Source organism: Dasypus novemcinctus, chromosome 26 (genome assembly GCF_030445035.2).
Source record: "Dasypus novemcinctus isolate mDasNov1 chromosome 26, mDasNov1.1.hap2, whole genome shotgun sequence".
Lineage (NCBI taxonomy): Eukaryota > Metazoa > Chordata > Mammalia > Cingulata > Dasypodidae > Dasypus > Dasypus novemcinctus.
Window position 1 is genome coordinate 8548645 of NC_080698.1, and position 17305 is coordinate 8565949.

At 39.8% G+C, this 17305-nt stretch overlaps 1 protein-coding gene across 2 annotated transcripts in view; it reads right to left on the bottom strand.

The window, feature by feature from the left end:
• SMARCC1 (SWI/SNF related BAF chromatin remodeling complex subunit C1) overlaps positions 1–17305 on the bottom strand; it is a 226989-nt gene that overhangs the window by 32830 nt on the left and 176854 nt on the right. For both annotated transcript variants that reach the window (XM_058288407.2, XM_058288408.2), the window contains exons 23-24: positions 15955–16069; positions 15217–15371 (exon numbers count right to left, since the gene is read on the bottom strand). In XM_058288407.2, coding sequence (XP_058144390.1) covers positions 15217–15371; positions 15955–16069 — 270 coding nt within the window. The remainder of the gene's footprint in view (positions 1–15216; positions 15372–15954; positions 16070–17305) is intronic.

Genomic DNA, 17305 nt, shown 5'->3' on the forward strand with positions numbered 1-17305 from the left:
AAGGTCAATAACATTGACAAACTTTTAGCTAGACTAAAAGGAGAGGATATGAACAACTAAAATCAGAAATAAAAAGGGGGATATTACTAATATCCCTGATGAAATAAAAAGGACTAGAAGAGGATACATGAATAGCTGCAAGCCAGTATATTAGAAAACCCCCGATTCTTAGACAGACACAAACTACCTATACTAACAGAAGAAGAAATAGAAGATCTCAACAAAACAATTATTAGTACAGAGACTGAAACAGTCATCAAAAACCTCCCAATAGGGAAACGGACTTTGGCCCAGTGGTTAGGGCGTCCGTCTACCATATGGGAGGTCCGCAGTTCAAACCCCGGACCTCCTTGACCCATGTGGAGCTGGCCATGCGCAGTGCTGATGCGCGCAAGGAGTGCCGTGCCACGCAAGGGTGTCCCCCGCGTGGGGGAGCCCCACGCGCAAGGAGTGCGCCCGTGAGGAAAGCCGCCCAGTGTGAAAAGAAAGAGCAGCCTGCCCAGGAATGGCGCCGCCCACACTTTCCGTGCCGCTGACGACAACAGAAGCGGACAAAGAAACAAGACGCAGCAAATAGACACCAAGTACAGACAACCAGGGGAGGGGGGGAAATTAAATAAATAAATAAATCTTTAAAAACAAAACAAAACAAAAAAAAAACCTCCCAATAAAGAAAAGCTCAGGATCAGATGGCTTCACTGTTTCTACCAAACATTCCAGACTGATTTAACTCCAATTCTGCTCAAAAGCTTCCAAAAAAATGAAGAGGAAACACTCCCTAATTAATTCTACAAGGGCAACATTATCCCTCACACCAAAGCCAGATAAAGACACCACAAGAAAACTACAAACTGATCTCTCTTATGAGTATAGAACAAAATGCCCCAAATACTAGCAAACCAAATCCAACAGTACATTAAAAGAATTATATACCATGATCAAGAGGGATTTATCCCAAGTATGCAAGGTTGGTTCAACATAAGAATATCAACTAATAATATACGACATTAACAGAATGAAGAAATAAAACCACATGATCATCTCAATTGATATAAAATACAGCACCCTTTTTTGATAAAAAAACACTAGGAAAAGAAGGAAACTTAGTCAACGTGATAAAGGGCATATATGAAAGAAAAGCCCACAGTTAACATCCTACTTAATGGTTAAAGACTGCAAGCTTTCCCTTTAAGATCAGAAACAAAGACAAGGATGCCCACTGTCAGCACTGTTATTCAACACTGTACTGGAAGTTCTAGCTAGAACAATTAGATAAGAAAAATAAACAGTGTTATCCAAATTGGAAAGGAAGAAGTAAAACTTTCACTGTTTTCAGATGACAGAATCCTACATATAAGAAGTCCTGAAACATCTACAACAAAGTAACTAGAGCTAATAAATGAATATAGCACAGAGGTGGCACGGTAGGAGATCAACACACAAAAATCAGGAGCGTTTCTTTACCCTAGTAATGAGCAATCCGAGGAAGATATCAAGAAAAAACTCCAGAGCCCGGCCGCCCGCAGGAGGCGGGGCCGGGCCCTGAGCCGCGCGCCCGCGTTCCCTGCGCGTGGAGTGCCGCAGGTAAATCTCCCGGTGCTGAAATCAGACTGGCGAGGAGGATCGGCTCCCGAGGCGACTCGCCAGCTTGAGGGATATTAATATAGGATTGACGAAGCATGGATCCGAAGGCAATATGCATTAAAAGAAATTAAGAAAGTTTCCCACATCCAAGAGTGAAGGCCCATTGTGAGGAAACCGTTTGATGTGTGGCCACAAAGGACCTTGCCTAGAGTGCCCTGCTCTGAGCCAGACCATATTTCATCCAAAATGGGGATTCAAACTGGGAGACCATTACCAGTCATGTAATTAACACTGCTGAAAACATACTGCTTATGAAAAGGAAAACGCTAGTGCTGATGATGAAATTTATGAGGTGCTTACATCTAGTGGAGTGAATTATCTAGTTCCACCGAGGCTCTGAGCCATTTAAAATGAGAACAGAGAAGGACAATCTGTTTGTCTCTCAACACCCTCAGAGAAGATGGGGAACCTGAGATGTGGAGACGGTTAATCTCCAGTAATCTCCAGGTTACTGAGTGCTGGCTTCAGACCAGGTCTGTCAGCAGGAAGGTCCGTTTGCTAAGTGACTGCCTCTACTGTCTTCCTAGACATAGAACAAGTGAAAGAGCAGGGTGAAGTCACCATATTTATGCCTAAGACTAGGACTAGGTTCTTGCTAGACAGGCTGGGCTCCCAGAGCCATTAACTGCCTCAGTAAAGAGAAAAGTAAGGAGCTGATGCAGATTCAAGACGCTGCTTCCCAGACCCAAGAGAAGCTCAGCCAGAGGCTGCAGAGGGAATTAATGTTCCATCCATTCCTGAGTCTAATGAAGCCAAAGATCGTTGAAACTGAGATTTCTACTCTAAATTCACCTGAGGGTGAAGTTTGGTAAAACTTGTTGAGCTGCTACCAGTTATACAGATTCTCCAGAGAGTGACCCAAGGGTAAAACTGAACAAAAATAAGAAGTACTACAAGAACAAAGCAATGTTGAAGAGTTGAACAAGATCAAAATTCAAAGAAATCCAACACTGGGGTTGATGTGGTTTGGAGCTGTATGTAACCCAGAAAAAACATCTTAAATTTAATCCATTCCTGTGGTGTGACTCATTGTAAGTAACACCTTTTGAGGAGGTTACTTCAGTTAAGGTGTGGCCCATCTTAGATAGGATGGGTTTTAATCCTATTACTGGAGTCCTTTATAAGCAGAATGAAATTCAGACAAAAAAGAAAAAGGAAAAAAGAAAAGAGAAAAGAAAAAAGAAAAGAAAAGAGAAGAGAAGTAAAGAAAAGCAAAGAAAAGAAGAAAAGAAAAAAGAAAAGAAAAGAAGAAAGCCATGGTAGCAAGAAGCTGAAACCCCCAAAGAGAAGGAAAGGATTAGGAGGCACTGCCCTGCCATGTGCCTTGCCATGGAACAAGCTAAGGACCAAGGATCAGCAGCAGCCAATCCCAGAAGGCCACAGTCTGCAGGGAGAAAGCACTACCTTGATGGTGCCTTGATCTGAACTTTCTTTTAGACTCAAAACTGTTTACCTAATAATTTCCCATTGTTTAAGCCAATCTCTTGCATGGTATTTGCTTGCAAGGAAACAGTTGACTTGTAGCTCTACCCCCAGCAGCAGACAGTGAACTGAACATGCCTTAGTGCTTTTTCCATTTAATTCATTCATTAGTCCTAGAGTGTGGGGAGCATGGCTCTTATTCTGCAGATGAAGAAATGGAGGTAAGAGTAAGTTAAGAGAACTACTCTCTGCCACAGGAGTGGTCAGAGAGGAACTGGAAAACAGACTTGGGACCTAATTGGGCTTTCTCCCGCATCATCCCCACCCCCTGGTTAGGTGACTATCTCTTCATTTAATATGAAATAGTAACTGGGCCACTCTACCCAGGCCTATGGAATCATATTTAAAAACAGAAAAAGTTAGAGCTGGAAGAGAGCATGGCCCATGGTCAGGAATCTGGATTCTGGAATTAGATGCACTTGGGTTTGGACTGTGATTCCACCACCTTCTAGCTGTGCAGAGGAGCACCACACAGCAAGTCACTTTAACTGTGTTCTTGTTTCTTCATGTGTAAATTAAGAATAAATAATAATATCCACCCCTTGTGGTTGTCGCAAGTATAAAGTGAAGTGAAAGTGTTGTATGTAAAATTGTTACTACTGTGCCTGATTCAGAACAAGAAGTCATAAAATGGCAGTTATGGTATTTCTCTGATAATGTATGCATAATAACCATCTTGTACAGAGGTTGAATATCCAGATAAACATAGGAGCATAAACTTGAATGTGTGGAGCAGGTCCGGTGTGATGTATTAGGGATTGGTGGAGACAGTGGTAAAATGAAGAATAAATGTCCTGTCTAACCCATTAAAGTAATAATAATAATAGCAATAATAAAAACTTCCGGGGAAACGGACTTTGGCCCAGTGGTTAGGGCGTCCGTCTACCATATGGGAGGTCCGCGGTTCAAACCCCGGGCCTCCTTGACCCGTGTGGAGCTGGCCATGCGCAGTGCTGATGCGCGCAAGGAGTGCCGTGCCACGCAAGGGTGCCCCCGCGTAGGGGAGCCCCACGCACAAGGAGTGCGCCCGTGAGGAGAGCCGCCCAGCGTGAAAAGAAAGAGCAGCCTGCCCAGGAATGGCGCCGCCCACACTTCCCGTGCCGCTGACGACAACAGAAGCGGGTGCCGCTGATGACAACAGAAGCGGACAAAGAAACAAGACGCAGCAAACAGACACCAAGAACAGACAACCAGGGGAGGGGGGGAAATTAAATAAAATAAATAAATCTTTAAAAAAAAAAAAAACTTCTGGCCATCTAAAAAAAAAAAGAAAAAACTCCATTTACAATAGTAACTGAAAGAATCAAGTATCCAGAAATAAGTCTAACCAAGGATGTGTAAGGACTTGCAAGCAAAAAGCTAGAAAACACTGCTACAAGAAATCAAAGAAGACTCAAACAGAAGGATATTCTGTGTTCATGGATTGGAACACTAAATATTGTTAAGAATTCAATCCTACCCAAACTGATTTGTACATTCAATGCAATACTAATCAAAATTCTAACAACTTTCCTTGTAGAAATGAAAAAGCCAAGCATCAATTTTACATGGTATGATAAAGGCCTGTGAAAAGCTATAGCTATGTTAAAAAAGAGAAATTAAGTTGGTAGACCCACTTCCCAATCTTTAAATTTATTACAAAGCCACAGTAATCAAAAAAGCACAAGGATAGATATAATTGACCAACGTCACTGAACTGAGAGCTCAGAAATCAACCCTCACATTTATGGCCAACTAATTTTTGACAAGGTGGTAAAGAGCATTCACCTGGCAAATAGTCTCTTCAATAAATGGTGCTGGGAAAACTATCTACATTTGTAAGAAAAGAAGAAGGACCTCTACCTCATACCATATTAGAAAATTCAAAAGGAGTGGATCAAAGATCTAAATACAAGAGCTGAAACTATCAAACTCCTAGAAGAAAATGCAGGGAAGCACCTTGAGGACCTTGTATGAGACAATGGTTTCTTAGACTTTACACCCAATACACAAGCAAGAAAAGAAAAGAAAAGAAAAGAAAAAAAAGATAAATGAGCCCTTATCAAAATTAAAATCCCCTTTCTAAGGAGGTCCCAGGGATTGAACCTGGGATCTTGTATATGGGAAGTATGTACTCAACCACTGAGCTACACTCGCTCCCCAAAGACTTTTATTCCCCAAAGAACTTTATCATGAAAGACAACCTATATAATGGGAGAAAATATTTGGAAACCATATATCTCATAAGGTTTAATATCCAGAATATATAAAGAAATCCTTCAACTTCACAAGAAAAAGACACAAAATCCAATTTTAAAATGGGCAAGTCTTGAATAGACATCTCTCCAAAGAAAATATATAAATGGCCAGAAAGCACATGAAAAGATGCTTAACATCATTAGCCATCAGGGAAAAGCAAATCAAAATGACAATGAGATACCATTTCACACCCATTAGAATGGCTGCTATTACAAAAACAGGAAATAAAAAGCATTGGAGAGGATGCAGAGAAATAGGAACACTGGCTCACTGCTTATGGGTAATGTAAAATGGAGCAGCTGCTGTGGAAGATAGTCTTGTGGTTCCCGAGTAAGCCAAGGCTAGAACTACCATATGAACTGGCAATCCCAATACTTGGTATTAACACACAAAAAAACTGAAAGCAGGGACTCAAACACAAATTTGCACCCTGATGTTCACAGAAGTATTATTTACAATTGCCAGAAGATGGAAGTGAACCAAGAGTATATCAACTGAAGAATGGATAAACAAATTGTGGTATATATGCCCACTGGAATATTATTCAGCTCTTAAAAGGAATGAAGTCCTGATAAATCCAACAATATGGGTGAACCCTGAAGACATGTTGAATAAAATAAGTCAGACACAAATGGACAAATAGTATATGAACTCACGGATACAAAACAATCAGAGTGAGCAAACTTAGAGCGAGAATCTAAAATGTTAGTTACCAGGGATGGGGTAAGAGTAGAGAATAGAAGTTAAGGCTTAAAATCACAGGGTTCCTATTTATATTATGGAAAAGTTTCAGTAATGGATGGTGATGATGGTAGCACAACACTGTGAACTCAATTAACAGCACTGAAATATATATATGAATGTGACTAAAGGGGGAAATATAAGATTGCATATATGGTAACAATATAAAAATTTAAAAGAAATTTATGGAACTATAATATGCCAGTGGACCTTAAGTTAAACTATGGACTTGCACATACATAAGAGAAATTAAACATAACCAAGAACTACTGAACATTCCTGAAAGGAGACATCAATAAGTCTGAAGATCAGAAATCCTGAAGGAAAAGAGAAGAAAGAAAAAAGAAGAGAGAGAGAGAGAAAGGAGTATAACAAATGAAGAATAGAAGGAAGAAGAAAAGCAGGAGCATAGAGAAGAAAAACCTCTTACAGTAGTCAAAGTAAGAGAAGACGGTATACTGAATTCAAGTGCATATAAACACATGGTCACAGAGAAAAAAGCTGGAAAGCAACACCACAGTGATGAGAGTGATTTCTGAATATGCTGGGATCTGCAGGAGACATTAATCTTCTCTGATATATATAATATGTATCGCCATCAAAGAATCTATACAAGTTTTGTGATGTATTAACCCTGATCACTTTTAAGAAAATAAACTACTGTTGTGTGTTAAAAGTGAATTCTAAAGCACTTATGGATAAAATAGTATGTGTTAGAGCTGCTTTAAACAGCTCCAGGTATTCCTGTTCCCTACCCCCTACCGTAAAAGGAAAAGGCATAAAAGAAACAAGATTGGCAAGATGTTGATAACCAAAGCTGGATGATGGGTACACAGATTTATTACTCTATTTTGTTTACTTTTTTATTAATTTCATGATAAAGTTTAACTTTAAAAGGGGGGAAGGGCTTTAACAAATGGTGACAGTTCAACTGGATATCCACATGCAAAAGAGTGAATCTGGATTCCTATCTTATACCGTATACAAAACTTTACTCAATAGATAAAAAAAGACACCTTCAATAAAGTGAACAGAGTGAAAAGACAACCCACAGAATTGGACAAAATATTACAAGTGTTGGAGAAGATGTAGAGAAATTGGAACCCTATACACTGCTGTTGGGAATATAAAATGGTGCAGCTGCACTGGAAAAACAGTCTGACAGTTCTGTAAATGATTAAATTGGAGTTACCATATGACCCAGCAATTTCCCTCCTAGGTACATACCCAAGAAAAATGAAAACACAGCTACACAAAGGTTTGTAGCAGCATTATTCGTAAGAGCCAAAAGTTGGAAACAACTCAAATGTCCATCAACAGACAACTGGATAAACAAAATGTCATATATACATGAAATGGAATATTATTTGGCCATAAAAAGGAATTAAGTACTGATACATGCTACAACTTAGATGGGCCCTGAAAACATTATAGTAAGTGAAAAAATTCAGGCAATTAGTAGTCATGGAACTTTAGGATTATCCATTTCCTTGGGTGTGTTCTACATCTATGAAATTAAGTTGAATTCAATAAACTCCAAAATCACTGTTACATTATACATGAAACATCTTTGTTGTTAGGACCTAAAGTATCTATCTATTCAGGCAGTAACCCATTCATAAGTATAATTTGTATGAGAGTCAAATGTACGAAAGTAGAGTAATAAATTACATGTTTTAAGTGTGTGTGTGTATGTGTGTGAGGGAGACATATGAAGAGCTGGGGGGAGGGAGTTCTATCTCAAGAAACTTAAAAAAATAAAGTATGATCTCTAATAGAACTCCTCAAGGTTACATTTGAACACTTTGTACATATTAATATTCTTCTTTTTCTAGAGTCTAATGGCTTGAGTCAAATGAAAGTGAGGCTCAAGTATGGGTCAACTGTAAGCTCCTAATCTAAGAGGCGGAGACCTAGTTGGTACTGTGTTTAGTTTCCAGTCAGCAATTATATACCATTTTATGAATAACCAATGTATGGCACCTTCCAGCTTATGAATGGTTTGTACATTAATTTATCTGATACCTGTAACAATCTTGCCATAATGGCAGACAAGAAATGAAATCTGATTCAAACAAAACAATATAGCCTCAGAAAAGTTATTTTACTTGCCTAAGAGCTGGAACTCTAATCTTTAATCCAAATCAAAAACCTTTTTGTTACTTCCCAAAGCCTATTTAAAACAACTGGTATTTTAGTGGCTACTTTCCTATGGAATATTTAAAAGAGACATGTGGCACATTAGAGATTGACTCTTCTACCAAGAGGTAGGATCTACGTCCCCTACCCACGAATCAGGGCAGGCTCTTGAAACTGCCTTGACCAACAGAAAACAGTGGTGCGATTTTCTATTTTCATTCTTAAGGGTCTGGCAGCTTCCATGTCCTATCTCTTGGAATACACTCTCTGAAAGAGTTAAGTTGCCATATAAGGATGAACACCCTCTGCTGCAGAGATCCTGAGACTACACACTTGGGAGAAGGACTCTTGCCAAGGCATCAGGACTTGAATAGAGTTGTGTGGACCCTCTGCAGATCAGTCTGGCTTTGATTCCAAATGATTCCAACTGACAACCATATCAAGCAGAATTTCCTAGCTGTTTTGTGCCCAAATTTCTGACCCTCAAAATCAAGAAGTATAAAAAAGGACTGCTTCTGAAATCACTATATTCTGAGATATGTAAAGAACTTGGTACTTGGAAATGGCTACTGTCATATCAGAAACCTCAAACATGACACTGGTTTTATGACCAGACAGCAAGCACAAGCTTAAAGGGCCTTAAGAAGACCACACAGCTCTTAAAGGACAGAGAGAAAAATACTACTGAAGGCTGGAGAGAAATAGGTCTGGGTTATGTACTAGCACCAAGTTTGGAAACAGTCACTTCTAGTGATGTGGTAAACAGAAAGGGTACTTAATGCACGTGTGCATATGGCTACAGTGATTTCTAGGCATGTACAAATTCTTTTCATATTTTATTGATAGGCAGCTAAGAGAGAGAAGAAGGAACTAAAGAAGGAACTACTCTGTTTTTTCACAGAAATTAGAGGAAATAGGAAGATGCAGGGTTTGAAAATAAAACTGTTTCTTATTTCTGGTTTCTCCCAAAAAAGAAGCTGAAAATAAGAAATGGCTTGGGGACAAAGATCAAATGCAGAGCACTAACAGTAAAGCATAGCCACAAGGAAAATATCTGAAGGTGTGGCTATAAGACCTTTTATGGAGATCTCAGGAAAACTGAAGGCTGTGTTCTGCAGGGCTTCTAAGAATCTTAAGGACATGTCTCTTAGACCGTCTACGAGACATGAGGAACTCTAAGCATCTTTTGTGTGTGTGCGCATGTATCATTAGAGAAGTAGTGAGTTTACAGAAAAACCATGTATAAAATACAGAGTTCCCATATACCTTTTTTTAAAGGTTTATTTACCCAACTCCCACCCCCACCCCTGTTATTTGTGCTTGCTGTCTGCTCTCTGTGTCCATTTCCTGTGTGTTCTTCTGTGTCTGCGTGTCTTCTTTTTAGGTGACACTACAAACTGATGCTGGGACCTTCCAGAGTAGGAGAGGGGTGTTTATTCTCTTGAGCCACCTCAGCTCCCTAGTCTACTGTGTCTCTTATTGACTCTCCTCTGTGTCTCTTTTTGTTGCATCATCTTGCTGTGCAACTCTCCTCATGGGCCAACACTCCACTCAGGCTAGCTTGCTGTGCAGGCCAGCACTCTGCATGGGCCAGCTCTCTGTTCGGGCTAGCCTGCCTTCACCAGGAGGCCCCGGAAATCAAACCCTGGACCTCCTATATGGTAGATGTGAGCCCAATCTGTTTCTCCCACCTCATTATTAACACCTTACATTAGTGTGGTACATTTGTTACAACTGATGAAAGTATATTTTAATAGTTGTATGATTAACTATAGTCCCTGGTTTAACTTAGTATTGTACAGTTCCATGGATTATTTTTTAAAATTTTATTTTAGTAACATGAACAACTGAATATTTCCCCTGTTAACCACATTTGAATATACAATTCATCTAAGCATCTTAAAAGCATACATTCTATGCACTTCTGTTGAGCTTCTTGGATCTATATACTAATGTCTTCCATCAAATTTGGAAAGTTATTGGCCTTATATCTCCAGTACTTTTTTCTATCTCCTTCACTCTGTTTTTTCCTTCTGGGACTCTCATTACATTTACATTGGAACACCTGATTTGTCTCACAATTTCAAAGCTTAGATTCTTTCAACTAGAAAAAAAGATGACTAAAAATTTTAAAGTATTTGCAACCATGGCACCTTGACTACGAGTCTTAGGCAAAGAAAAATATCTGTCTCAGAAAGAAAATGTTAAGTGTGGCTTCTGCCTAATATATAGTAATCCCACAAAGTTTTAAAGAAATTACATAAACCAAAATAAAGAGGCCCACTCCAAGTAGCAGCTTAACTGCAAATATGGGCTCTTTTTTTTTTTTAATGGAAAAGGAAGGATGACTCAAGAGGGCAGAATTTAAAAGCCCAGGGAGTCAATCCAACAGGTGCTGGGAATAATTCTAAGGTAGTAGGGCTGGGCTCTGATCAAGAAAGGGGAAACATGTTCCTGGCTAGATTTCAGAAATGCTATGAACCAGTGACTGTTCTACACCTCCCCTTTCTTCCTTCCTGAATGGGATGCAGTTATCCTATGTGTGCTCTTACCCAAGTTAATGTCAGGCCACAAATTCTTCAAATTGAGACCATCAACAAATAAGGAGCTGTGTTTGCGTAACTGCTCCTGAGGAGTCCCATCAACCCTGGACCCAGTTTAGATGGTAAAATCTTGGATCTCTAGCCTGAGCTTCATGTCCTAATGGGATGAAACTTGGGGGAATTCCTTGGGAAAGGATGATTCTTTTGAATGTGGAAGACATGTAAATAATTTATGGCCAGAGTACATACTATGGAAGGTTAAAGGTGGCACTCCTTCCATGTAAAAGGTGGTGTCTACATCCCCTTCACCTTGAATTTGGGTATGACCTGTGACTACTTTGACAAGTAAAGGAAGACAGAAGTTATGCTGTGCTAGTTTCAAGGCCCTGGCCATCAGAGATGCAGCTTCCCCTTCTTAATGCCTGGGACACTTTTCTCTTAAATTTGAAGGAAATGTCTGTGATTTTGAGAAAACATAACCTCTGCTCTTTTGGAAAAATTGAATAATATTGCTGGAAAGAACAAACATGTTCTAATTTCTGGGGGTTCTCGTTTACTCCAATAATACTTCTGGACCCTTTCTTCCCTCTAAACCTAAATGCTCTGATGGAAGGGATCCAGAGGACCCAGCTAGTGATACTCCTTTTCCTATCTACCCCACTCCTTCAAGTAGGGCAGTTCAGATTGCCAGTAGGTGCATGAAAAAATGGACATGGTATGAAGAAGCCCCTCAAACAGCAGGGATAGAGAAAAGCTGGAAACTATGCCACCCTGTCTACTCAGGAGCTAGACCTAGAACTTCTAATTAACATTCCATGTCAGAGTGTGAAAGCGATTTTAACGTACAAGAAACACGCTTAATAACAAAGCTGCTCATAGAAACAGAGGAACAAAAAAAGAATAAGAAAAAACTTGGTTGGCTAGATAAGTTATACTAATTACAGTAATTTAAGTGAATTCCTTACCCTTTAATTACCATGTAGCACAAAAATAATTATGTGTGCTGTGCAATGTATCAGATCCAGCTGTTAAGTGACATTTTATTGTCACACCGAACAGTTCATGGGTGCCAAGTCATGTATCACAAACATACATATCACTTTCACAAATCAGAGGGAAATACAGGTGTTTTGAGAATGAACATCTAAGTATCCACTTATCAGAAATAAGGGAGAATGATGATGAGGGAGTGAAAATTCAGTAACCTGGACAGAATTTGTTATTTAGACACCTTTCTAAACTTTGCATGGAATGTCTAAGGGCAAGGGCGACTTGTTCCTTAAAAGCAGTTTCTTTGTAGAAGAGCCAAACAATTGTTGCAAGGCACAGCAAACACACTGTATATACACCAGTGTACAATATATACACTTTTGTATCCCAAGTTGCACATATTAACAGCTATGAGGCAAAGGAAATTGACATGAAGCATTCATGAAATTATTAGCTTACCATTTTAGTTCCTTTGAGAGGAAAATACAGTGAAGCACAGCATAGTATAAAAAGGGAAAATAATGAATTGGAAGAGGAAGAGAACAATGCTCTGTGAGAGGAGCAAGTGTCCTAAAAAGTGCAGCTATAGGTAAGAGAAAGTGAGTTCTGACTGACAGAACTGGAAGAAACATCTCAGGAAGGACAGGAAAGAAATGAGGCCTAAACTAAGAAGAGTCTTGATTGTGAAAAAAATCCAGAATTCCCTATTAAATAGTTTGGAATTTCAGCCTGGGGGTGGGGGGAGATGTGAGTTACTGAAAAATGTAACATACTCATATTTGCATTTTTAAAGGTTCCTATACATAATGTATGATTCCATTTATGTGAAGACAAAAATAGGAGAAACTAATCTATGGTGACAGAAGACAGGCTTGTAATTATCCTTGGGTGAAGGCAGAGTAACTGGAAGGGAGTGTGAAGAAGTTGATGGGGGTTGGTAAAGTTATGTTTCTTGATGTGGGTGCTGGTTACACAGGTGGGTAGTTTGCAAAAAATTCACTGAGCTGTAGGCTTATATGCTTACTTATGTGAATATAATAAATGTAAACATAAAATGTTTAAAAACAAAAAACGTTACTTTGGCTGCAGGAAATGGGGGAGAAAGGCAAAAGATGATGGGAGGCTAAGCTAAGGGAGCAACAATGGGGCAGGACATTAGCAGATGAGCTAATGTGCCATGAAGTGCCATGAAGGATTTGGCTGTAAACTCATGGAAAATCAAAGAACAAGAAGAGTCAAAGAAGACAGGGGCTGTAGGCATAAAGACTGGGTGGATGGCCAGGTCACACCTGGAGGAAGGACACTCAGAAGGGAAGTTCTGGGAAGCAGACATGGCTCAACTGATAGAGTATCTGCCAACCATATGAGGGTCCAGGGTTCTCCTGGCCTGTGTGGTGAGCTGGCCCATGCGCAGTGCTGCTGCACGCAAGGAGTGCCATGCCACACAGGGATGCCCCTGCATAGGGCAGCCCCAAGTGCAAGGCGTGCGCCCCGCAAGGAGAGCTGCCCCATGTGAAAAAAGCACAGCCTGCCCAGGAGTGGTGCTGCACACATGGAGAGCTGATGCAGCAAGATGACACACCAAAAAAAGAGATGCAGTTTCCCTGTGCCGCCTGATAATACAAGTGGACACAGAAGAACACACAGCGAATGGACAGAGAGCAGACAGTGGGGGGGAGGGGGGAAGGGGAGGGAAATAAATAAAATATGCCCAAGACAATCCTTAGCATTTCTCAAGACCCCTGATGAATAGTATTAACAAGGAAATAAGAACTTAAGCAGCACAGGAACAAAGAGATGCTCAAATAATTTGACCTGGGGAAGCAGATGTGGCTCTGCCTTATCACTTGAAAAAAGGAAGAGAAAGCATGCCTACACAGTGAGCCAGTGCTGGCTGGTTAGCCAAGTGCCCATGGGGGTGCCTGCGTGGTGAGCCAGTGCCCGCGCAAGTGAGTCACACAGCAAGATGATGATGCAACAAAAGACAGACGAAGGGGAGAGTCAGGGTGAAGCACAGCAGAGACCAGGAACCGAGGTGGTGCAATTGACAGGGAATTTCTCTTCATATCAGAGGTCCCAAGGATTGAATCCTGGTGAATTCTAGAGGAAAAAGACAATAAGAGAAGACAAAAAGAGAAATAGATACAAAGAAGATCACACAGCGAACAGACACAGACAGCAAAAACAGCAGTGTGGGGGAGGGGGAGAGGAAGGGGAAAAAATTGACCTGGCAGAAGAAAAAGGATAATAAAAACTTTCCAACAAAAGAGTAAAACCTGAAACAGCAGACAACCTGGTGACTACATCAGTACTCACTTAAGCAAGTGTGTACCTTAAAACAATTCCTAGAGGTGGGGGTGATATGGGAAAGAGAATATCTAAAACTGAGCTATAAGCCATGAGCATCAGGAGATATTTTCTTTAGAAGAGACTGACAAGAATTGAGTATGCAGGACCTCTAGGCTCCTACATAACAGTAGATGGCTGAATCAACTGTCAGGCTGGCTGACTGCTACTGTAGGCCCTGACCCTCCTGCCACTGCCTGGAATCTTGCCCCCTCCCCCCACCTTTTGCACCTATGCCAGATGGGTGGGCACTTGAAACAGTAAACACCTGGAGAAGCACATCACAGGAGCTAATGGTCAGGGGATTAAAGACCATGGAAGGAGGCTCTTCACAAATGAAGAAAAGGGAAGGTGTAATGGTACAAGTTGAAGATAAAATGATTTCAAGTGTTCAACATGTTTTGAAATGTGGTAACCCATAATGCTATAATGGCAGGAAACTTAGGATAGAATGGAGAAGGGGAAAAAAATATTTTAAATCTTCATTTACTCATGTCTGAAATGCTTTAAAAGGCTAATTTAACACAAAGTGGAAAAAACAACATTCTCTTGTCTTCCAAAATATGCCGTGTAGCCGATACTATGTTATAAATAGAGAAAACCACCCACAGAAAAGCTGGCAAATTCAAGAAGAATAACAGCTATTTTAGGGCCCCCCTTCTCTACTTTCAGTATGTAAAAGCAGGGTGACGTATTTATAAAAGAAAACACATTTTTTGCCTTAAAAATTATAAATATTTCAAACTAGTAGAAAATAACAGAATAGTCCAAGACAAGCTTCTGATGCAAATTAAAAACCAAAAGACAATTATTCCCTCAAAAGAGATTTTAAAACCTGCTTTCACTTTCTGCAGCTTTTGCAAGGCTAAATGATACAAGGAAAGCATCAAAGGAAGTCATCCACGAGGACTGGACCCACTATTTCTACCATCCTCCTCCTGTCTGGATTTCATAACCTAGAACCGCCATTTAAGCAAATAGTCACAGCCTATTGAGTATAAGGCTCTTTATACTAAATGTTCCCAATTATCTAAAAACAATACAGCCATTCACTGCTTAAGAGAGCATCAGAAAAGGGGTGTCAGGGGCAAACCTTGGCTTTGGTTGCAGCTGAGGCAAGGGCAGCTGCTGCAGCTGTGGCCACATTTCCTTCAGAAATTTCATGTTCTACTTTCTTCTTTCCGCTATCACTTTCTCTTTCTTTACATATATCAGTGAGTTCTTTGTTCTCTTCAGCCTCCTTTTCTTCTGAAAAATCAGAAATCTTTATTATTAGAGTGCCCAGTCTCAATAACCACTCATACCTCTCACCTCTGCCATGTGACAAATTGGGACTGACACTACAAAGAGATATCAGAGCATTTCTTTTTTAAGATTTCACTGAACCATTACCATGTGTCTGGTAAGTCTGTTTCTGTTCAGGATGGCTCTTCTAAATGGTACACTCTGTCTGCCCTACATTTCCCTGTGCCCTATGTGTAGTTCCCTTGGATATAAAGGAAAATTCAGAGGAACTAAGACCCATGTGTTCAAGTATGTAACAACAAAATGCTCTGGAAAACCTGAGAAAGGCACAACGGCATGAATCCCAATGGCAAGGTTATTTGGTGACTTCAGTCATGCTAAACAACTTGTTCATCCATATACTACTGAAAACACGAAGAAGAAAAGCTAGCCAATAGCTTTAGCACTGGATTCCTACTTATAAAATTAAACCCAAAGGAACACTTACAGTTACATTTGAAAGAAACATCAGGAAATATTTTGACACAAAGTGCCTACATTTCTATAGGTTTATATAATAAAAATCTAAGAAGTTTCCTTAAATTACCTGATTTAATATCTTCACTAACTTCACTATCCTGTTCCTTCTCACTGTTTTTATCATTTTCTCCATCTTGTACTTTATCACCTTCCTCTGGTTCATTTTCACCTTTATTTTCTGCCTGAAGAGATACAATGAAGAGGATAGGAAGTGAGTGAAAAATGATCCTTATATGAGGGATATTATCTCAGACTACTAAAAGGTTCCACCACTTTTGGCAAGAAGTGGACAAGGTTCAGAAAGGTCCTGGACACGAGAGCTAAGAGAAAAATTAATAAATTCAGAAAAATACCTTTTACTACTCCAACAGTTGACTGCTCACAAGACTTTACGCCTCCAGTGACCCTGCTTTCTCTGCTTCATCTGCTCTAAGGGCAAGGTTGCAATTCCCAAAGGAAGAAATTGACCTTATTAATTAAATAGGTCAATAAATAAACATCAAAAATTGATTAATTGCTCAAAAGGACCAAGAACATTTAAATCCCGCCAACCATGAAGCATGATGAAATGGTGCCAAAATAAAACACAGACAAAGTCCTTTAATAAAGACATCTGCTAATGGTTTTAGCAAGAGCCACAATACAGCAGCTGCAGTCATGCAATGGGGATGGAAAACCTCAATTTCTCAGGCCAGTATTTGATATCATTTGTTGATTGTGAAATCCCTGTGTCTGTAGACAAATTATGTCACACTGACTACAGAATGATGTCACTATCACTGACTTGATGAGGTTTTAGGAATTAGATGAAACCATAAATATAAAGCACATAAAACGCAGTGTTATTTGGAATATTGTAGAAATTGTAATCAATTTTCCTCATCCTCTCTCCCTATCTACACACAATTTAAAAACACCATATGTAATCAAGGCCTTAAATCCCTTTTTGTATATATTCACTCAAATACTGACTGCCCATTGTGTGGTATGGAAGTCTGGGGACATGTCCCCAGACCCTGATATCTTGAGAAGATGGTCAAGCTTTCTTCTGCCTAGCCCATCTTCTCTGAAACAATGATCAGGTCACAAAGACACTAGTAAAATTGATACCCTCTGCACACTGGCTTTAGAGTCCAGATCTTCCATTTCCTACCCTACATTTCAATCTTTCATACTTGCTCTTTAAAATCTAGCTCATATGCCATGTTCTCCTTACGATTTTTCTAAATATTCTTCTGCTGTCAGTCAACTCTCCTAAAAAATCCCTTAATATTTTGTAACTCTTTTTTGGTGCAAGTAATCAGCAAAATCCAATGGTTGACAGAACATTTATACTCTGCTAAGAAGGGCTCAAAAGATCTGGGGGGAAAAAAACCTAAACTATTTTGCTCCAAAAAACATACTGTCTGTGGCTTTTC